This window comes from Andrena cerasifolii, chromosome 3 (genome assembly GCF_050908995.1).
Source record: "Andrena cerasifolii isolate SP2316 chromosome 3, iyAndCera1_principal, whole genome shotgun sequence".
NCBI classification, from domain to species: Eukaryota; Metazoa; Arthropoda; class Insecta; order Hymenoptera; family Andrenidae; genus Andrena; species Andrena cerasifolii.
The window spans coordinates 18,711,260-18,734,110 of record NC_135120.1 but is presented as its reverse complement, the minus strand read 5'-3'; the positions used below and the strand labels follow the sequence as shown (position 1 = coordinate 18,734,110).

At 47.2% G+C, this 22,851-nt stretch overlaps 1 protein-coding gene across 4 annotated transcripts in view; it reads right to left on the bottom strand.

The window, feature by feature from the left end:
• The window catches only part of Ten-a (Teneurin-a transmembrane protein), a 593,712-nt gene that overhangs the window by 335,872 nt on the left and 234,989 nt on the right, over nt 1-22,851 (bottom strand). For all 4 annotated transcript variants that reach the window (XM_076809436.1, XM_076809438.1, XM_076809439.1 and 1 more), the window contains exon 7: nt 20,988-21,161. In XM_076809436.1, coding sequence (XP_076665551.1) covers nt 20,988-21,161 — 174 coding nt within the window. The remainder of the gene's footprint in view (nt 1-20,987; nt 21,162-22,851) is intronic.

The window sequence follows — 22,851 nt, the reverse complement described above, 5'->3', positions numbered from 1 at the left end:
GTTAAAGTTTTGAAATCAAAAACTAACTTGGAAAACTCACATTAAGGCTGAAAAGCAGCAGCTGGCACTAAAAATAAACAAATGAATTGGCTAATAGGTAGGAAATCGCATCTCCCAATCGAAAACATAGTGCTGCTATATAAGAAAATAATAGTTCCAATCTGGACATATGGAATTGAATTATGGGGGTGCGCCAAACCATCCAACACAAAAATCCTGCAGACATTTCAATCAAAGACTCTCCGTACAATAACAAGTGCCGTGGTATATTTCAAATCAAACATTACACAACGATCTATGTGTACCTCTGGTCCAAGATGTAATTAAATCACACGCAACAACATACAGAAACCGAAACTCAAACCACCAAAATCATCTAGTCAATGACTTATCAATCCAGCATATCCAAAGAAGACTCAAGAAGACCTGGCCAGAAGACCTCACTAGATGAGCTCGGTTAAACCGTCGATGGATGGTTTCCGACTCAAGCCACTTAATATCCAACGCATTTACTCAGTACTCTTATTTATAAATAATGTAGAGTAGATTGTAAATTTGCAAATAAATAATAAAAAAAAATATGTCAAGTTTAACTTCCAGATCCGCGTTATCGCGGGAATCTACGACACAAGTTTTTGAGTAAATTATTTAAAGTTGTGTCTAAATATCATTATTATACATATCAGAAAAAAACATTAGTTTTTAAGGAACTATTAAGTATTTCTTTATAATAGGGCAGGATCAAATTATTTAAAAAATTGACATAAAATCGCTAAAACTTCAAAACTTTAATTAAAGTGCGACACGGGTCGCCGACATCCAATTAATTTGAAATTTTTCAGAGACCATTTTTCCGTCTAGTGTTACAATTTTGGAGGGTGCAACGAAAAAAATTGGAAGTCGTGAAATAAGAGTTCACGTAGCCGCGCAAATAATGGCTCCGACGCTGTTGAACGCTAATTTTAATGATAAAATTCAGAGATTTTGTGAATACTGTTTAAAGTCACACAGAAATGATACTATTATACACCTAAGAAATTGTACTTTTATTAAAAAACAATCACTAAATCCTCTATAATAGCCGAACACAATGATGTGCGAAATTGACGTGAAATCACTAAAATTTCAAAACTTTAACCAAAGTGTAACACGGGTTCCCTTTGTCCAATCACTTTAAAATTTTGTACATATCATTTTCTCACCATGTGTCACAATTTAGAGGGGTGCGACTAAAAAAAAAAAGGTAGTTGAAAAATAAGAACTACTCTAATATGCACTCCCTAACCCGTGAATACGACCGTTCTCCACAGAAATATCCAACATATTAAATGGCCATCAACAATGGAGACATAAATGTTTCAAATTTTTGACACGTTGCACCATAATTGCACGAAAATTTTCCGGAGGGAGGACAATTTATTGTCGCCACTCCAGAGGACTAATTTCTGCTAGCCCACTGGTACCTACTATACGCTTACAACGCCACTAATTTTCTCCATTTATCGCAGCTGGAAGCGTGCAACGTTGCGGCTGAAAAAAAGAACAGATCCGGTGGACGCGGTGTTCACGGAATCTCTCGTATCCTTTTCAGCGAGGCAATGAAAAGGAAAGTAACTCGGTCCCCTCGGCGGACAAGTTGTCACCGCCGTTACGTTTCCAGGAGGAATGGCCGTCGTTATGGGGCGAGAGCAGGAAGACCAGAAGCCCTTCGTGATTTCCTATTAGCACAGATATTGCTTCACCATGAACGAAAGTAATAATTTATCCGGGCGTGGGCTCGTAGGGTTGCCACTTCCCCAGTTGCTCCCCGGCTCCCGTCTTCCCAGTCGATTTCTCTCCCTCCTGTATGTATCTTTGCTGCCCCCCGCGCCCGCCCTCCACCCTGTCCCGCGGCGGAGGCCGCGCAAAACCGCCCCCGAGCTTAACCCACCGCCACACGTCCGCCCGGTTCATTGTAGCGCGAAAATAAGTGAGTGTATGATGCACGGGCGAGGGGAAATTATACGGGCCGTAAGTGGAAAAGGAAAAGGGGGGTTGCCACGGACGGCCACGGGGTTGAATACCTCGCAGCCGCGGCGAGAGAGACGCGAATTCTCTATTTCTCGATGCCCCTTTCAAACGGCCGTCGCGCCTAACTCTGCGCGCGTCCTCTTTCGCTCTCATTCTCTCGCAATTCTCCCCAGCCCTTCCTGCTTCTCCATCTTTCACCCTCCTTCAACCCAGCTCGGCCTCCTCCCCGCCTCCCTTCCCTCTCGTACGGTGGAAAAAGGCTCGCGCCGAAGGAACGAGCGAGATCGGACGGACGAGCGGAGTTAATCCTTGGCGCGCGAAAAGCAAAAGGCGGACCGACGGCTCTTGAGTTTCACGGAGCTTTGGCGATTACGACCGGCGAAAAGGGGATCGTCCGCGAGAGCCTTTGCAGCCGACGACTGTTAAATATCCGGCCGGAGTTGGAACAGCGGAATAGCGTTCGCGTGGTTGCGCAAAAGTGACGCGCGCGTTGCATGTGCAACCCGCTCGCCCCCGACGCGCCGCGCTGTTTTGACTTCTGTTCCACTGGGCAAATATGTATGCACGCCCATCGGCCGTTTACACGGCGACTGCCGGCTCAAGGGACGCTAATTAGGGGCATGTTCTTTTGCGATCCCCTCGCGAGTGCAACGACGTTAAGGAATAATGCATTTTTTTTACGATACCGGCTTTGATGGATCTTACGCGCGTGATTCCGTGGCGGGGATTTTAGTGAAAGTTTTAATTAAGCAAGGTATTTAGAGCCAGCAGCCAGCCATTGTTCTTGCTTCCTGCGAATTTATTAGTGTTTAGCATTGTTCATTTCACGATGAACAAGCTTCAATGAGCTTTGTTTACGGAAAGAATATTGGTTATGCTGATTTTAAGGAAGCTTCGGTGTGTGCATGTGTTTTCCTTTTAAGGAGGTAGGTTACCCTCAACAGCCCAAAATCCGGCCCTTCTTCAAACGCACATTCTGAAGTAATAAATGAATATAGAGATAATTTTTGTTTTTCTTTCTAAGCGTCATTTTCGCCTACAACGTATGAATAAAATAGCAAGAACCGAAGAATCCAAGGATCCACGCAGTTGAAAGATCCGAGTCGAATCCTAAGAAGCCTTTAAGATGCCTAAGAAGTCTTGGCATCGGTGAAGCAACTAATGCCGATAGATGATAGAAGGATCCTGTTTACCAAGAAATTCCAGACAAACTCAAAAAGAATAGCAGAAGACGATATTCTAGAAGGAAAGTTGAAACTAGGGAACGTATCGCTGGAGACAGCCGCGCCCCGCGAAACAAATGCCTTTGGAAGCAGACGCTGCTCGAGGACGTTCGGAAAATATTCAAAGACGAAGCGCTGTCTGCGACACCCCCGGAAGTTGCCAATGAAAACTACGGGAGACCGGGGAACGCGTAATTATCGTATCGTCGGCGTCGCGACAGTGGGCCCCCGAGTTCGCTGACGTCTTCTCGAACAGTTTAATAGAGTAACGATTAACGTCTCAAGGATATGTAAGAAGGTAAACTCTCGGGAGTGAATCGGAACAGGCGAGGCAAAGTTCCGGGCGTCTCTCGGAGCTGCGAAACGAGAAGATATTATACTTTCTCCGGGAAATAGACGACCCCCGTCAAGCTCCGAGCGTCGCTTCCCTTTCCCGTTTTCGAGAAAACAGCGCGCGAGGACGGAGAACGGCGGGGCTGGAATTAATTAACGTCTTCTTCGACGCGAAATCGAAGGCGCGCACACCTCGAGCGGGGCCAAAGGACGAAGGTGATGGCGGAAAGTTGCAGACTTTCGAGAACTGGAGAGACTCGTGCGTGACAAACAGCGATTCCGAGTGTTTCCTGGAATAACAAGTCGTCTATGGGACGGCGGCGGCGGTGGCAGACGGGGGAGGACGATGGTTGCCGCGGTAATTATTATTATTCGGTTTGTCAAACGGCCGGCTGCCAGACGTCTTCGTTCCGTGCTGCTTTGCAGCCGCGTCCATGATCCCTCGTCGGCTGACTGAGCGAACCAAGATGTAAATCCCATTAGCGAACTTGATGTGACTTCCTGGCCCGAGTGTCTCCGTGTCGCGGCTAGAAAGCCGGCGACAGCCACGCCGATGGGGCTGACGACGAATATATGCGTGCTGTACGAGCTAACGATCCGTGGGACTCACCATCATGTCGTTTAGCAGCGATAGATTTATCGGCTGGAGGATTTCATTTAAAGGCACTTCGCTGCTGCCCAACCCTCTACAAATCGTAGGTGATTAACCTCTGTTGCAACAGCCCCGATAACGATCCAGCAACAGAATTCGCATTGTAGATCGAAATAAATATATACAGGGAACACCAGATAATATTTTACAGTCTCGACTTATGTTTGTATTAAGATCGACACTGAGCTCCAGCGTTCCGCGGGCAAATATTCTATACGTACTTACGCGAGCGTGGATTTGCATATCGCGAGGGAACAAATCCATACGCGTGAAGGAAGAAGAGGTCCTTAAATTGGTAATCTCGGTGCATGGCGGAGTTACCGGAGGCAGACGAGTCGCGGTGTCGGGAACCGCGAACGCTGGGTTCCACGTCTTTTGCCAGCGAGGAGCGCAAACATCCGGTAACCCGATGTCGAATGTCTCGTGTTTGCGGAGATAGTCGGGCTTCCGGATTAATTTGCAAATTTAAATGCACGCGCACGCCCTCCACGCTGCCGGGTACAATTACCACTGTAACTTATCGTCGCGGGGCGCACTCAGAAATTCGCTTTAGGCCACTTTCCGTCGCGGAGCAAACGTTCCGTCGCGAGATTCGCAGGCGCATCGCCGGGATCGAGCGCCAGCTCGCAGTGGAAATGCAAGATTGCTTTCAGCAGACGTTTATGTAAGCCTATCTTATAATTTCTGTATGGGAAAAGTAGATCCGCTGGTGGAAATTTTTCGAGCTTCCCTCAGATATAATAATACACTTGGCTTCGCGAAATTCACAATTTGGAAGTGCACGTGGGACATTCCATGCGAACTCGGACAGATTTCGGAGTAAGTTTTCGCAGATTGCTGAATTTGAATATGTTGTACCTCAAAGGATTTCTCAAAATTTGAACTTAACTTCAAACAGCTGTAAAATCGTAAATTTTCAAAATTTTGAAAAATCCTTCGACGTACGTTTAAATATCACTAAAGACTACAAGATATTCAAATTTCAGCAATCTACGAAAACTTACTCCGAAATCTGTCCGAGTTCGCATGGAATGTCGCACGTATAAGGCGATGTAAGGTGAATCGAACGAAACCCTTTTAGGCGAAGGTACTCTGAAAACTTGTAGGCAACTCCTTTTCAAGATGACCAATACCTCTCCCGCAGACTCCCCCAAAGAGACACTGCTTGCGCCCAAAAGCCGCTTGCCACCCGTTTCCACTCCAACCGCCGAATTCCGAGGGGAAGTAGCTCTGTGCTCCGACTAGCGACACGAGGAACTCGAAAGTATTCAACGCGCCTTACATCAGCTACGATAAAGGTAAACTGACGTTGCGCTCGCAAAACTGAGGGCGCCGCTAGGCAGTTGACGCTCGTGCGTTGCAGCAGGTTTGCGTCAACACGGTGCAGATACCTCGCCGCGAGGATTCGGGGGATAGGAAGCGAAGGAAATCGAGGCGTGGCGCACGCGAATCGGCGGATAATGCTCGGTGCGCAAATTCTTTGGTAAATATTTGCGCGATGAGAGCACCGACGTTGAACGTAGCGCGCTAAACGCGGCGCGTCGGGAACCGGCGGGGGTAAACAACGCCGTCTCCGAGGCGAATTTCAATGTAACGTCTCCGCGCGTTCCGAAATTTTATCGGGCCATCAGCGAGTCTGCAGGATAGCCCGGCCCGCGAGAATACGCACCAGCCGCCCGGAGGATCAGCCGGGCGCGTGTAACGCGAGCGAGTCGCTCTCCGCTCCGTCGGCGGAATTTCTTCGGCGCGCCGTTACGTAAATATTCATTAGATGGGAAAACTAGCGTCGAGTCGACGACGCCGGCGCTACGAGGATCCCTCGGGGGAGAAGAATTCCTCTTTCGTCCGAAGTCCTGCTCGTACTGCACAGAGGGAGAGGTATGAAGAGGCTGAGCGCGAGAGGGAGGAGAGTGTTCCATCGTCGTGTTTCAAAGGAACTGGCGAAATAACCCCCTATGCATAGGTTCAGTCCTCTTTCGCGTACCTCGCTATTAAATTCGGATGCGACTGACGGTTTCCAGGGATTCTGTCACGCGATAGACAATGATAGAGCAGCTTTCTCTGTGCGGTTACATTTAATATCCCGCTGGTGGTGCTTTTAAGGGCGGTCTGGTCCCCGCGAGATCGTCACTTTATCACCATAACATCCCTCTAGAATAGATCTTCTTTCTAAAATCATAAACAAGCTCCAGTAACGAGGATCACCGTTTTTAGTTGAACCCTCTTCAAGCCCACTCCCAGCCACAATAGGAAGTCGGAGCAGACCAAGTAGTTCATTTTTCTTCGATTCCCAACCCTCCCGGTTCGTCGTGGACTTTTTGATTAGCCTATGCATTCTTGAAATCGCCTCGGCGCGCATGAAAGTTTAATCGTGGCCCCGCGGTCCCCCTCGATGTAACCTGGAGCGGTGGTTCCTTTTTCCGGTCCGCGGAACTTTGCCCAGAAAGCTCGCGGATCCGAGGCCAGCGCGCTGCTTCGAGTATTAAATTACCCCTTTCGTCGTCCGCACCGGGAGGCTGTTTGGCTTGTCGTAAACGGAAACGAATGTTAAGAACGGCTTGTGCAAACTGGAAGGAGAGCTGAGAGAGAGAGAGAGAGATAAGGATTATAACGTCTGAGCCGGTGTCGGTGCACGAGTCGCAGATTTTTGTGAGCTGCGCGAAGGAAGACGGGATTATACTTCGGAGCATGCATTATGGATATTTTTAAAAGGGCTGCGTGAACTTCAGACCCTACCGACAGGGGGAGACGGGATAAAAAAAGTTTACGCGAACACGATTCCGGAGGAGCTTCCGTTTCGTTTTATCGCCCAGCTTTGTTGAATAAATGATGACCGATGGATGGAGGCCGGGGACGGCGGATCCGTTGCGCGATTTTTGCCCTGAAACGACAGCCAGAGACTTTATACGGGGATGTAAAATAGTAGGTAACGTGGAGGATTCTCGGCGGACAGTAAAACGGTCGATGTATAGCCGAAATATGGTATAAACAGAAATGGAAAGCGTCGTTACTCTTCCTCCGGTAGGGCTCGCGGAATACCGAGGCTGCAACATTCTGTTCCCTTTGAAAATCCAAGGCCACAGCTTTCTGCACCTTTCGGATTCAAGTCAGAAGAAACTTGATGATCGTCAAGGGTGAAATTCATTGACTACTATTGTTAGGCGACCATATATTCCCCTGCACAGGGCTCGACCCTTGATTCGCTGCCGTCGGTATCGGAATTCGCGGGAAAAAAACGAATAGAATAACGAGCAATAACTACCGGCGGCGTTCCATGAATGCCCGCGAACGTTCAGATTCTACAGGCCACCACTACCTAACGCGCCATACAAATACTTTCATCGGGCCAGACGTGAAAGCATCCCCAGTCGCGGCTCCTTTGCTGCCTCGATTATCCCAGGGGCCATCGATACCGTGGACGTTTCTACTAATTATATCCCCGATCAGAGTCCAGCCAATGGTCCCCCGTGCAGTGCTGCGCGGAGGACCCTCAGAATGTGGATATCATCCAGGGGGGACGATGGCTGCGCCAGCGGAAATAATATGACGAGACAGGGCGGAAGGGGGAGGAGCAGCTTTGGGGACGGAACGAGAAAAGGTCAGGACGCGGGTGAACGAGCTGGGGGACAATTTGCCGCGAGAATTTCAAGAACGTAACACCTTGATCGGCCCGAAATGAAATAAGCCGACGAATTATTAATTCGGCTACGCCCAGGGGGACACGCGCGCGTGGCCGTTCGATCAGGATTCTCTGACCTCCCTTTCGATGGGGTGGATCTTGCCGCGGATCACGCGTTGCCAAGGAAAACGCACCGGGCCTGACACGGTCCTCGAGGACACGTAAAGGCCGTAATATCTTTCGTGAGTGCCTTCGGAGATTTCGATAATGTCTCTCGGATATCTTCGACGAGATTCGTTTCACCCCTCTTTCTATTTCTGCCAGTCTTTTAACACTTTCTTCTTTGGGCCCTTCTATGCGAGTAGGGTTCCAATTTCAGTTCATATTTTTAAGAGTCTTTGTTAGCAGTTTAATAATTCCAACAACGTATCGTACACTGGGGTGACTTTGCCCACTTTTGAACTCCAAATAACTTTTTTAGCACTCCTAGTGCATTCAATTTTTTTTTGAAAAATACTATTATATGGTAGATGATGCGTAGATTTAAATAAGCTTTAAAAAAAATTCTTCACTTAAACGTACGCTTTTAAAATGCCAAAATCATGGTGGGCTAAGTTACCCGCTCAGCTGGGGTGTCTTTGCCCACGTCAAATTTTTCAGTGAAAACATGCCTAACACTCATTATTGAGTTATGATTGAACAACCGTTCTTATTCTAATGGATACATAAGAAAAATAAGGTATACGTGTTTCTTATAGCGGCCCGTTTTCATATTTAGGGGGTGAAACCAACCTCCAAAGTTGTAAGATTTTCAGGTGTTCATCTCCGATTGCTTTGGTTTTCGGATATGTTTTAGGGGGCCGAAAAAGAAGAAATACGTGTCTTTTTATTTTGGCCTGCTTGAATGTTTAGGGGTTGAAACCACCCCTCCAAAGTTCATACGGGGTGAAAAAATTGTGTTGTGTAAAACTTCATATAAATTTCAGTTGCGTCATAATTTACTGTATGGACGATGTTCTTGTCGTCAGTCACCCTTATTGGTGGGTAAACTACCCGCAATCGTTTAAATACGCATGTGTGCCCACTGAGACAATTGTAATACATAATTGAAAGAGAGCTTATGAGAGGCGTCCTAGTTTTAATACGAATTGTTCGAAGAGACGCGTACGCGCAGATATTTCGCCCGTGGCGTGCACACGGGTTCGAAGTTTGCACGTGTACGCAAACTTGAACGGGCGCGCGTTGCACATTTATAAGGCAGCAGGGTCACGCCATCGCCACCGAGATTCTGCGGGCTCTCGCATGTAACTTATGATCGTTACTAACAGAACATTATGTAAGCCGCGATAAGCGTATAATAGTTCATTCTAATCGTTATTTAAAACGGGCCTTCCTATCGCGCTGAACTTGTTAACTCCTCTGTAATCTTCCCGGAGCGTTGCTAATTGTATTAGGTCGGCTTTGCTCCGCCAAACTTTGTGGATTTACATCTGCATCGAGCAAAAATGTTGTTTCGTGTGCGGTTCAATTTGCTTTCTCGTTTGCCGCAGCATCCTAAACGTTCGCTGGCTTGTAATTCCATTTCGTACGACTGCGAGTGGAGTTGGGGAAGATCTAACTCACTTAGGATCCTAGGTGAACTAACAACTGTGGCTGCCTATGAATTAAAAAATGGTAAGCTCGTAATTTCATACCGCCTCGCGTTACACGAACGCAGTTTATAAGCGCTTCTCTTCGGAGGGAACATGAAAGATGCACTGGACCTTCTCTTTACTGACAATGAGTCCGCAAGTTGAAACCACTGGAAAATTAACATCGAAAAAGCTCGACGCTGCCACTCAGGCTGCGTTTTCAATTCTCGACGTCCGATGTTTATCGTTTTTCAGCGTGTATTTACACTGCCGGGGAAACAGGTCAGCTTTCCCCGTCAGCCCTCGACGTTGTTCTTAGGAAGTTGTCCGGCTCGGTAAACTTCATTGGCATAAACGATTTTATTAAATTCTCGGTTCCTCGGATTCGCAAACACAGTTATGTATATTGGAAAGTAAGTTCCTCCAGTTATAGAAACAACGATCAAGCGAATCGGAGAGGTGGAACGACGGGGCTACATCATTTGCGAGCTGAATATTTATGGAGGGACGAAACTGAGGCGGACATTTTCGACTTAACAACTCGTTAATAAGTTCCCCGTTAAACACAGATCGCGGAACTCCAGCTGAAATTAATCGAGCAGTCTACTTTGCAATATCTTATCTTTGAGCATCACAAACAATTGAGAAAACTTCAGTTTTATTAAAAGAACGACAATGGGTCTCGGAAAGTTACACGGGGTAGCTAACCATTTCTTTTTCAACTTCGATAAATAGTTTTCCTCGTCACGACTGGAGGAATTTCAAATCCAACAACAATCCATTTCGACTTATTCGGACTTGACTTGCAACCCTTTGACTCTTTGTTTCGATGATCACGAATTCGCGAAATCAATGATTTCGGATAATTTATTAAACACTCGGAAAGAGTCAGAAACAGATTCCCTCGCCTTCGTGTCGTTTTCTGCTTACAAGGTGTTCCCGCGATGTACCAGAGAAACGGCGAGCGTTCGAGCGGAACGTGTCGGCGTTTCAGGATCTGCGGGTAATCGCAGAAACTGAATCAGCCGAGTTTTTTCCCGGAACAACCCCATAATATCCGGGACGGGGGCCGAAGCAATATCAGAAACCGTTGCGCGATAGCGATACCATTACGTAAGGTGTTCGCAGGTACACGCGCGTTGCGATTCGTTCGCCGGCAGGGGTTGCGCGCGCGCGCGCGCGCGCGTATGCAGATACGGTAAGCTTGGAATTTATTTTCTCCGCGAAATCAGCCCGCTATCTCGATAGAAAATAGATATCGTAACAGAATTGGTTTCACTAAAGCCGGCCCGAGCCAATCCTATCGCGCCGATGGTAATTTCAGTTGCGCTCACGTTCAGCTATCGACGGAAACAAAGCTCGAGCTCCGTCGGAACGATTTGACATCGGCGCGTTTTACAACGGCAGCGCAAGTTGCTGAATAACCCCGTTATAATCCGATCCTTGGTCGGATCCGTTTCTCCACAGGTTTTCTAAAAATTGAAACGTACAGTGCCATTTTGCCAATCGCCCTTTCTCCTCTCCGAGCACTCGTTCCGCTTAATCTTGGCAATGCGGCGAACGGTGGACGCGTCGCACCCCGTTGCACGAACGGCAACTCCCGCTAGGAAATAAACTAGCGGCCCGAAGAAGTTTAATAAGATAGGACGATTTAATGCGCGGCCGCAACAAGTTCGCCGGCAGCGTTTCACGGCACCCATTCGCCTCTGAATCGCTTTCATTCCGCGTGTACACGATGCTTCGGCGGAAGTTACGTTTCACGGGTTAATACGTTATTCACCGAGGCTGAAAAGGTGGCCGCGGCGCTCGCGGCCCAGTCATTTCGCAGCCGTGTCCCACTTCCGTTAGTCACCGGCGCCGGGCTCCGCCGTCGCGAAGAATCGGCTGTCCGACGGGGAGAAAAGTGGTGGGAAGAATGCTTCGAGGTTTTCGCCCCGCCACAACGCTCGTGCCGTCCCTCCACTCGAAGCTTCTCTCACTTTTTGCCGCGAACACACTACCTTCCCCGGATAAATACCTGATTCCAGCGCTTTTGCCTTTGTCCGTGTTCCCTCCTCCTAATCTCAAATTAATTACGCGACAAACAATTTCTTGCCGCGCCCTGTTGTCTCGCACTTTCTTCTTGCCTCGACGACAGCCTCGTTCCCCGCGAAGTTTCCTCTGCCCGTTAAATATGGCGGAAGTTGCGAGAACGGTGACGAGGGTAACGCTGTTTCGGCCGCGTCTCGTTGCCGTTATTAGCGACGAAATTCTTGTAAATCACTTGTAAAATATTATTCACCGGGTGTAAAACAGGCGTCCCTTCGATGCGGCAACTAATGGAAAGAAAACGAAGCTCGTGGCCGGAGATCCGGCGAAGTAACTTTGTCCATTCGTCAACAAGGGAACGAAGAGGATTGCGAGGTAGGTAGTTGTTGGGTACTCGAGATAAAATCGAAGTTCTAGACTTCCAGACAGTGACGTTTACTTCTGCAGCGATGATATATTACGCGGTAGGGCCTCGATTATCGGAACACCCCTAAACGGACTTTTCGATCATATGAAAATCTGTTCTCCGGGAATATCGATCATGTTAAGACCGCGAGGGTTGTGCGCAGCACGGATACAGGGGTCTTCTTTGCTGCCGTTTGTCAAGAGGCTCGAGCAACCCCCGAAGAAGTGTTGAAGGGCGCGTATTTGAAACCATGAATATGCAAAATCCTAGAAGAATGAACGAAGAAGGTGGAGTAGAAGAACAAGGACAGAGGCATAATTCCACAGTCTGTTAAAACGATATCTGAATGGTACGGAGGGCGAAGGTACCACGTGGCAACGTAGAAAGGAAGCCTCACTACGCAAGCCTAAACCCACTTCGCTTCTCCCCACGGTTACGCGGTTGATTATTCGAAAAGTGACTCATCGAAACGGATTACGCCAAGGCTACCGACGAATTCCCCCGTAATAGCCAATATCTTTTAATTACGGCTCGGGCATTACGCCGGAATCCCCGATCGTAACTCGTCAGGCCGATTAAACGACCTCATGCTCGAGCCCGCAACTCAGTATTACCAGGCAAAAAAAGCAGGAATTTCCAGCGTGGAAATTGAATTCCACTTTTAACAGCAAGATGGAGACTACTTAAGCGTCTGCTTCGCTGGCTGGATTTTCATTGTAAACTATCCTGTCCCCTGGCTCTCTCTGCTTCCCTCGTCCACTCTTTCTCTCTCTCTCTCTCTCTCTCTCTCTCTCTCTCTGTTTCTCTAGAAGCTGAAGATCGCCGAGTCCCGTAGGCAGTGGTTCGGCCATAGATATTATTGGAAAAATATATCGCGTGGCTGCAAAAGCCGCTGGAAGCCTTTAAGCTGAAAATTGCTTTCAGTTGGGTGGCGGGGGACATTTTCGCCGCGGAAGTCGAGCCACGATCGAGCGAGTAAATTCGATAATCGCCGCGCGTAAGCGGCACTTAACGCGCGTACCCGCGTTAATCGTGTCCCGATATATTCAGGCGGCTGCGAGACGCGTTTCGTTAATTGCGATCATCTAATTAGACCATCTTCGCAGCCCGCCATCCCGGGACTGGAGATGATAAAGCCAATTAAAAAATTTTAATTTTCACGTGCTGGGAAAATGTAATGAAATTCTTGCGTCGTTCGTTTCCCTTTTTTCCCACCCTCGCGTCTCACCTCCTTCCTCTCTCCTATTTCTCCACCTGGCCCCCTTTTTTTTTTGTTACTGAAATGCACTCCGCACATTCTACTCTAATTAAATTTAATCTTACCTCTGAAACCGTTTCCGTTATTCGCGACCCACGGATCCGCACTGCCGTGCATCCGGCTAGTGCATTTTATCGTTACTTGGGATACGAATGAGTGACACGATATCGCGTTGCTCGTCACAGTTCCCTTCACCTTTTGCCTTCGCTGCGCTCTTCATCCACTTCCATCCCACCCTTCGTTCCACAAAAGAAATCAGCAGATCGTCAAAGACACCTTCGTATCAGCGTTCGATCCTCCCTCGCCCTAGCGTACAATCCATAGATACGAGCCCCAGAGGGAAACAAGTCCCCTGTACAGTTGGACAAAAGTCCGCGAGATCCTTGTCAGTCGCGACAACGATGCCCCAGGAACGCGGTCGCGCGAAAATTCGCGTGGCAGCCGTGGTATTCAAAAAGAAAGCCCCCGCGCTGGGTTCTTTACCGTCGATCCGATAACGGGGCGTCGACATTCCGCGAGCGTGCCGTCCGTTGTGACGTCGAATGCCTCGGGACACGGTCGCGGAATGGTTTATGCCGGCGACGAAATCGAAGCTTCGTAATACCTGGCACGGCGTGTCGCGGGGACAGCCTGCACGGCTGGTCCCGCGGACGTCTTATAAATTTCCCAGCCGCGACGATAAGTATTTCAGGTCTGCGAGCCGGCTACGGTTGGCGCTATTGTTGTCCCGGCGATAAGATCTCGCGCTAAATCCAAGCCTCGCTCGCTTCCACGAGGACAGTTTGAGTTATGCCGGGTGGTACCACAATGAGGAAACGCGGCGCGGCGGAGGTGGCCGGCTGGCAGAGGGTTGGCCGCGACAACGGACAGAAACAACGGCGACGGGGGTGGTGAAAAAGCGCGACGAGGAGGGGAAAGAACGGGGCGAGGAGGACAGCGGCAGGCCTCTACCTCGGAAGGGCAATACGGAGGATTTATAGGGAGGCGACGCGTCACGCGAGTCGGAAAGGCCTGTTAGGCCTCGGCGGGGATATTCGCGAAATGCAGTTCCCTTACCCGACCACTTGTTCTCGGAATATCAATTCGAATGTGAAATACGAATATCAGACGCGATGGAACACATCGACGCGTCAGTTTCAGCTGGGCATCCAGGCACCAGGCCAGTCAAATAAGCGTATCGCAGCGACCATAGAAAATTCGCAATGCAAGCGAGGGAGTTTAATCGCTGGAGTAGAACCGGGGTAACTTTCAGACGCGTATCGGCGTCGTTGCACCGTCACGTCGGGTCGTTAACGATGGAAGTAGCGTTGCATGCCATGCGTGCGCCTCCCTAATAAATAGTAATTAGTGGGATGGTAATTAATATAGAGGGAAGTGCGCGAGCGCGACGTAACTGCGCCTAGATCCACGCTCGTCTCCTTCCCTATCTCCATTAATTCACAGTGTTTATCGCTTCCGTTTTCCTCTTTCTTACCTTCGCTGTCTCCATACTCTTTGATATTTCTCTCGCACCAAGGTCTCCTAAGAACTCACCGTTTCCCGAGCTTTCAAGACTCCCCGGGATCTTAAAACTTCCAACTATTTTAAAGCCACCGAGGTCCTTAAGGTTCTCCGCATTTTTCAAAAATTCTAATTGCATCCGCGGCTACTATGCGACAACTTTGGTACTGGGGAAAAAAATAGCTGGTAAAATGGCAGGGAATTCCAACGTCCATCGGCCTGCAGCGTCTACGTGGCTACATTAATCAAAGAGTGACCCAAAAATAGCCTCTTTTTGGTCCCACGATTTTGCAACTGAATTTTATGCGAAACGATACCTTATGATGAGACATCAATCACAAGAAATTTTCAAGTTGAGGTGACAATTAGTTTCTGAAATATGGGAGGTGAAAGAAGTGAAAATTCGTTAACGCGTCAGCCCATGCTAACAAGGGAAGATCCCGAAACCGAAAATTCAAAAAATTCTGAAACTTTGTGGATATGTAGGGAATTTCCTCCTGATTACAACGCATTTTTTGCGACCCAAAATCACACTAAGAGGGTGAAATTAACCTCTGAAAATTCGGCTACTGTTCGATTTTATTTTCTAACTCGCAATCTGTAAGATATAGAAAAGAAATTTCAAGACAAAAGTTACTTCTTTTAATTAGAACTATCAAATGGTGAAAGTTTTATCAATTGTTTAAACAATTAGAAAAAAGTTACAAACAAAAATATTAATAATGTTTTCTAAAAATGTTTCTCTGAAATGTTTCTCCTAAAGCGCACCGTTTTTACAAAAATAATTTGTTTAAGAAATCGGTAAGTACAACGGAAACTACACTCACATAGTTCATAAAAAAAATGAAATTTGATTTCGGACATGCTGTTCGTGGGACCAAAAAGAGGCTAAAAAGGGCCTATATTTTCGTGTCACTCTTTTTGTCCACTTTGTTGCCGGCGGCCGGGCATTAGGAAGGGAACTTCCGTCCGGGGGTCAGAAGAAGGCAAATATTCGTCGCTTTCCACCCTCTTGAGCGGGTAAACAACTCGGCTCGGCCCGCGGATCGAATTCATCCTTGCCAGGGACACAGCAGCCACTCAGGCGCAGTGAAACTCCTGTAGGAACTCGAAACGATTAAGGGGCGCCCTTTGAAACGCCGAACGGAGGGCTGGGAAGTTGCGAAGGACCGGCTGAAATAATGTAGTGCGGAGCGCGCCAGTCGCGGAAGCTAATAACTGCGGTTACCGGATCTGATGATATTTATGTTCGCGGAGAGAAGTCGACTGCGGGGGATCGCGAGACTCGATCGTGTATATCGTATTAAAGCATTCCTCGTCCCCTATAATCTATTTTTTATTGGGCTGGAAATAAGATAGGGGTCCAGTGATCCATGGATTCGTCTCTGACTATGCGAAGCTGAGGTTTTAGATGAACTTTTTCCACGCATTCAAACGCGCAAGATGTCTCCCTAACTATTGATACTCGCTACTTGGACGCGTTAAGTAGTGAGAAATTGTCGCGAGGATCCCTTCCTTAAGAAGAAAAGAAGCCGCGTGTATTTTCCGACTTCCCGGGATCGTTCCACGCGAATTACCCCGCAGCCTATACTTTGCGGTTCTAACGAGCGTTCCCTGAAACGAAATTCACCGCACCCCCGAGGGTGTCTACGTAGAAACGGATATTATTATCCGGGGTGCTTAAGCTTTACGTATTTTTGCATAACTGGAAATTAGAAATAATTATTGTGGCACCTTCGGGAACAGCGGCTGCGGGATATAACCCTGCTCTTGCGAACTGCAAGCTCCTCGAGCGGGCTCCGCCCGTGCAGCGACATCGCGGGGATTTATTTGGAAAATAGAGCAACGCGCTTCCAGAATTACAGAGTTTTTACTGAGGCCATTTCCGCGTCCTCGGGTCCTCCGCCATTCTTCTTGGAATCGTCACAAATGAATATACCAGTCTGCTCCAAATTTGCATTCTTCCGTTGCAAAAAAGAGCAGCGCGATCGACGTAGGTACTTATAAAGCATTCACCCCCGTCACCATTTCCCACCGCGTTCGCAGCAACTATCAATGGAACCTTTGCGCCTGCTTACGCTAACACAAGCACCCTTTAATCATCCTTTCCGAGGAAGGAGATGAGCTTCGCAGTGTTTCATTTAAACGCGAGTTAAGCCTCCGCAACCCCGCGACAGGCACGTCGAGTTTCCCTCTGTATCTGCAGAGTGGAATTCGCGCACAGAGCAAAATGCATCGAAAATTCTTCCAGCAGCCCCGAGCCCACCCCAAGCACCGTCCATTTGCCATCCACGTTGCGACCGTCAGGGGTTAAATACGGTCCACCCTCCACGGGTTGTTGCGTTGATCGCGCAATAAACGGCGTTTAACTCGGCCAGTAAAAACGCGATGCACCGACGGCGGGGTTTTTGTTGTCGCCCGCCCTGGCCGGCAGAAAGTGCTCGTTGACATCCGATACGCGCACGCGCGAGAAGGATTCCGGCATTATTGCCGTGTCGCGGGCCCGTCTGACGCGGCCGTAAAAAACGGTAAAAATTACCCCACGTATAATTTCATATACGCCGGATAAACCTGATTACGCGCGTCGGAAGCGCGAGACGGCGGTCGAGTGGGAGGCGAAAGCGGAGGCTCGAAGGGGATGGACGCGTGTACAAGTGGTGAGCATCCAGGGCCGATGGGGGGGTTGCTTTATTGTCCACGCAAGAATTGTCACCCGTATATATTCGACGTCCGAGCGGTCCGTTAGTTACTGCCTCGTAATGCACGGTATTATCCCCGAAAAACACGGGGCGGCGCGCGATTTTTCGGCCATCGCCATTACGCTGTGCCGCGCGGCGCTGTTCACGCTTTATCGGCGGACTTAACGCGCCCCGGGTAATGGCTGGCTTTCAATTCGCCTGCACTCGCGATGGCCTGCAATTTTAATACATTGGTTATAGAGCCAGATGGCCAAGTGAAATTGGGGATTCGAAGTTGGACGCGATTATAGGGGATGATGGTGTGCTTTGTGATCGGTGTAGCAACGGGTCGTGGAGGAGACGTTGAAACTTGGGAGAGGAATTTTGCCGGAGCTGTGGGTTTTGCTGCGAACCTTAAGACCTGTCAATTCTCGAAGCGACTGTGGAAATTTGGACGCGCGGGTGAATTTTATTGTATATTTTCATTAAGGGACGCTAAGGTTGCAACAAGGTCGACAATAAAGGTATTGATTTTTCACGGGCGGAAGGCACCGGCGTATTCAATGAAGCTTCGCGCTCCGTTAAAGCGATACGGCTTATCGAGAATGCATTACTATAAATTCGCGTGTAAACATAGTGAACCATGCACCGGGCAACGACACAACGGGCCGAAACGTTGCCCATAAAATTCGGGTGATCCTAGGAAAATACAGAACCACCCAATCGTTTTCTGCTGCATCGCAGCGTGATCGGAAGCAATCGCATTGAATAAAACAGCGGACGGTTGCGCCAACATTTATAACCGCTTTGGGGTATATTTTTGATCACCTTAGAAGCAGGATCTCGTACAAATTATAATTCTGGGAGCATAACTGAAAACCCATGAAAAAAATTCAGTTATCACGCAGTGGGAGATTAATGAAACAATCCACGAATGAAACAATGTAAGAGCTTTGTAAAAGGAAAGAAAGCTGTATTTTTTACTCTGTAAATAAATTTTTGTACAATCACCTGAGTAATAAATTGTATTGAATTTCTATTGTAAATATAGCAAAATGGAAGAAAAGTCTCTAACACCTTAAGAGATCTCGAGACACAAACTTTTCCTGCCTCTGTTTGCCTTGATGGACAGGCACTTCGTCTCCGTCGCGGTTACTGCGATCTGTTCTCCCGAAAACGCGCTGTAACACGGTCGAACACTCGAAAATATCGTCTCCAGGCAGCGGCGGATGATTAATGACCGCCGATAACCGCGCTTGTTAATACCGCGTCCCTATTATCGTAGAAGTGTTTATAGCATCGGCAAACGTGAATCGAGCGCGGCAGTATGTAAATCGCGCGTATAACACGGCGAACACGGGCGCGCCTGCGCCCGCTCGCGCGCACGAACGTTGGACGGGGCGAGGGAGTCTGTTACGAGCCGAGTACAAACGATGTTTAGCCGTCGGGGCAATATACTAATGGTATGTACATAGAAATATAGAGAAACGAATACACACCGAGTATATTTACAATGAATTAACGGGGGCGTTAATGCAAAACCCTCCCCCAGGTCTACTCGCCATTAGTTTAAACAGATTTCCAACGCTCACGACCTCGCATCTACATAACCTGGAGCGGAGCGTGCGGCAAAATTAAACACTCGCCGTTGAAAACTGAACTACATTATCCAGTGCTGTCCCAACGATCCTCCCGAATGAATTTTACAGCGCGGACAGCTTGGCTTCGCTGAGAGCGCAGGTGTTTTAATATCATAAATGTGATCTGTACACGGTACGTGCATTGGAAAGAGTTCATTTTCAGAGGGGAAATGGCAATACCAGTAATTGGAATGAGAAGAATCGTCGTGGTTCTGTAGGTTCGCTAAATTAACCACCCACAATTCGAAGCTCTCCTAATCGAGCGTTCTTCGTTTCGATTTATCCAGAAATCGAGCCCAAGATATTCGCAGACGACCCGTTGTTCCCCGGTTCGCGGGGATAGCGAATTAAATAGTAATCAGTTTTAATAAATTCTACCTCGCCCGTCCACCGTGGCGAGGGTGGCGGGTTGCTCGACTTCCTCTCCCGGTTCGGCCGAGATTTTATCTTTCGCAAAGTTTCATAACTGGCGGCTGCATTGGTAATGTATCTTCGGGGGATTCAATAAAGCACGAAGGGCTGCGGAAATAATGAGGGACGCCGCGGACGCGTGCACCTCGTCAGCCGTTCCCTAATTAATTCCGAGCAATCGCGTAGAAGCTTAATACGATGCGTCAGCGATCGTCATGCGTGGATACATCGGAAGGGTTGCTCGCCAGCGAGCTCCACGCTGCTGTGCATTCCTTAAGGGGACTAGGCAGTCAGATCGCTCGAAAATCAAGTATTTTTTTGCGAATTAATTACAAGGAGATGAATACAAATTGTGACTAGTTCTTTTGGGTAATGTTTGTTAATACTATAAACGGTAAAAAAAATATTTGAATAATATATACATATGTATGACAGTGCTACAGTTGCCTGATATATAGGGTTTTTTTTTTCTGGAGCCGCTGTAATTATGCAGTGATTTTGGCCGTAAGAAATTTAATTATGAAATATCCTCTGAAAATGTTACTTTGCCCTGAACCTATTGAAAAAGGAAAAAAATCAAAATTATAAATACGTCGGCTGTAAAACGGCAAATTTTAAAGAAACTTGATTTTTCGCCAGGCAAAAGAGCATTTTTTTTGTCAAAACAGAAGTTTTCACAGACTTACGCTAAGGTTCAGGTCATAACCAGACATGTTTCACGTATGCTGATTTTTTTTTCAAATCGACTTGTACCTCCGTTTTTTCGCAATCACTGCAAAACGAACAGGAAATATGATTCCGAGGAAAACGAGTTTAAAGTTTCGAAAGAGGAATTAAAAGGTTTATGACGCGCTCGACTTTTTCGGCTGTAAAATCCTTAATTTTGCGAATTTTATCATAAACCAAACGGCATTTTACTCGGGAAGGGTGGTACTTTCGAAAAATACAACAAAAAATCGAGATTCTGGCTGCCTAGTCACCCTTAAGGGTTATACCTAGTCAGGGGACCGAAAAGAGGTGAATATTTGTGAATTTTTTTTTAAGAAGCGGAAGCGTATATTTTTACAGAACATTCTGCACTTAAAAGAGCAATATTTAAAGAACATTTGGTAATTTTTTCGTAGAAAAATATTTTCGCGTGATTTTTGCACGAAAAAATCAGGATCTCAACTTTAAATAGCCGCCATTTTGTTTTAAATTAATATTTTGGAAAATTCCCTTCGCCAATTGGAAGATACATTAATATACTAACGAAAACTATTTTTTTATTTTATTTTAGATAATCTGGTTCCAAATGGCAGTGCTCACCGCAAACCCAAATTTTTAAAAATGCTTCTTGGATGTCGGTTGATACTTTATTATAAACATAAATATTTTTCTACGAAAAAATTACCAAATGTTCTTTAAATATTGCTCTTTTAAGCGCAAGAAGTTTTAAAAAAATATACGCTTCCGCTTCTTCAAAAAAAATTCACAAATATTCGCCTCTTTTCGGCCGCCTGACTAGGTATAACCCCTCAATCTATCGCAGTATAGCCCCTTACCGCGATTTCCTTTCCGCTCCTTTTGGTATTCGAAATTCGAAAAATGTCACTCACCCGAATATTTCTCCGTCTGCATCTGCTCGGAAGACACGGCAAAGTTCGCTGTGGCATTCGGTGGGCAACCATTTCGATTCTGCTGTGTGCGCAGCGTGTGGGTCGCGTGCAGAGACGGGCCACGCGGTGGAACTTCTGGTGGCGCTGGCTCTGGCGGTGAATCTCTACCCGTGTCTGCAAAGATAAGTGCAGAAATTTGTAGACCCCTCGCTACTCGCCCCAGAGCATTCAATTCTATTCGTGCACCTGCGTGTCTAAAGTAATCGCGCACGCTTCAATCTCTTCCTTTTTTACGTGTATCGTAATTTCCAAATTCTGTATTGCTCTTACTTTAGAAACTGTGGACCGTTCGAATCTAGTGCTGCGCCGCAGAAATTAAAAGCAGAATATCTGCCGAGAAGTGGGCTCGCCGAAACGCGACGCGAAACGTTTATTTCACGACCGAATGATTCGAGTATCAACGCAATTACGTTAAAGTCCGCCCTGTCTCTCGTTTCTCGCCCCCTTATTCGCCGTGGTGTCCGCGTAATGCCGATTATGACCCGGTGGAAATGCGAGCAATTAAGCGGCATCAATAACTGACCATCTTCTAATTACGTTTTATGCATGCGAGTACGAAGGATCTATTTTATGCGAGACCGTGTTCGATTAGCCGATGCACGCGAGAAAAAAAAAGAGGGAAAGAGAGAAACACCCGTCGAACGGAGGAACCTTGTAATCGAGGTATTAACCGCATTATTATAATGACCACCTCATTATCCAAAAGTGCACATCAAAAGCTGCGATAGCTGCGGCACGCAAAATGCAAATGCAAGTGTATTTCTCCGTGAATAGAGGTCGTACTTATGTATGTGCGTGCTCGTGCAGGATGTTGGTAATGTGTCGGGATTTTGTACAATCGATTCAACAATAAATTTTTTTTTACAGTTTATAATATTAATAAACATTATCCAAAAGTGCTAGTCACAATTTTTATTCATCTCTTTGTAATTAATTTGTAAAAAAATACTCGATCTTCGATTTTACTGCCTAAGTAAACCCCTCAATGAATTTAGAGGGACAATGGATCATTAATTGGATTATTAGCGTATTCAATTAACTTATCTAATTATTATCCATCGACTATTGTCGTTGTTACACACACAGCCACGTGGCAGCTCGCGAAACAAAACAACACTAAAGCGCCATGCATTCAAGCTAAATTTTACCCCGTCGAGCATTCAGACCCTCTTATTTCGACTATAAACGCTTATTGGAGCGTTACAACCGCAACGGCGATTCTAAAAATTCTTCATTTCCGGCCCGGTTGCCCCGTTCCGGCCCTTAGGGCTCCGTGTTGCCGGCGTTTCGTAGCAAAGTTGCTTAAAAAGTTCTTGAAACTTGTAAGGAACTGTTGCCGGCGAATAATTAAAGTTACCTAAATATAAAGGGCACAAAAGAAGGGCTGCCAGGCATGCTTGGGGCAACACAGCCGGTCGAAGCTGTGTCCGTGAAGGCACTCCTGCGTTGCACGCACATCGGCCGGAAAATAAACACCGCGTTGTAACCATTTAAGTGGATTAATGGAAGGTACGCCGAGCCGCTGAGTGGTATGATTTCGCGAGAGTAAATGCAAAGCGGCGGAGAAAAAAGGAAAAGTGAACATTTCGCGTTTCACTTGACTGAGGAAACGAGCGGAATTCATGGACACGCTTAGCGATAATAATCTTGTAGTTTTTGAGCAACCGCTGATACGAGCAACAGCTATAGCTGTTTGTTCGGCGGAGCGACCAAGTTTAGCGCGAATTAATCGCACTTGCTCCGTGGAATTCGCAATTTGCGAGCGTGGCCCGTGTATCTTCAGCGTAAGAAACACGCGAGCATA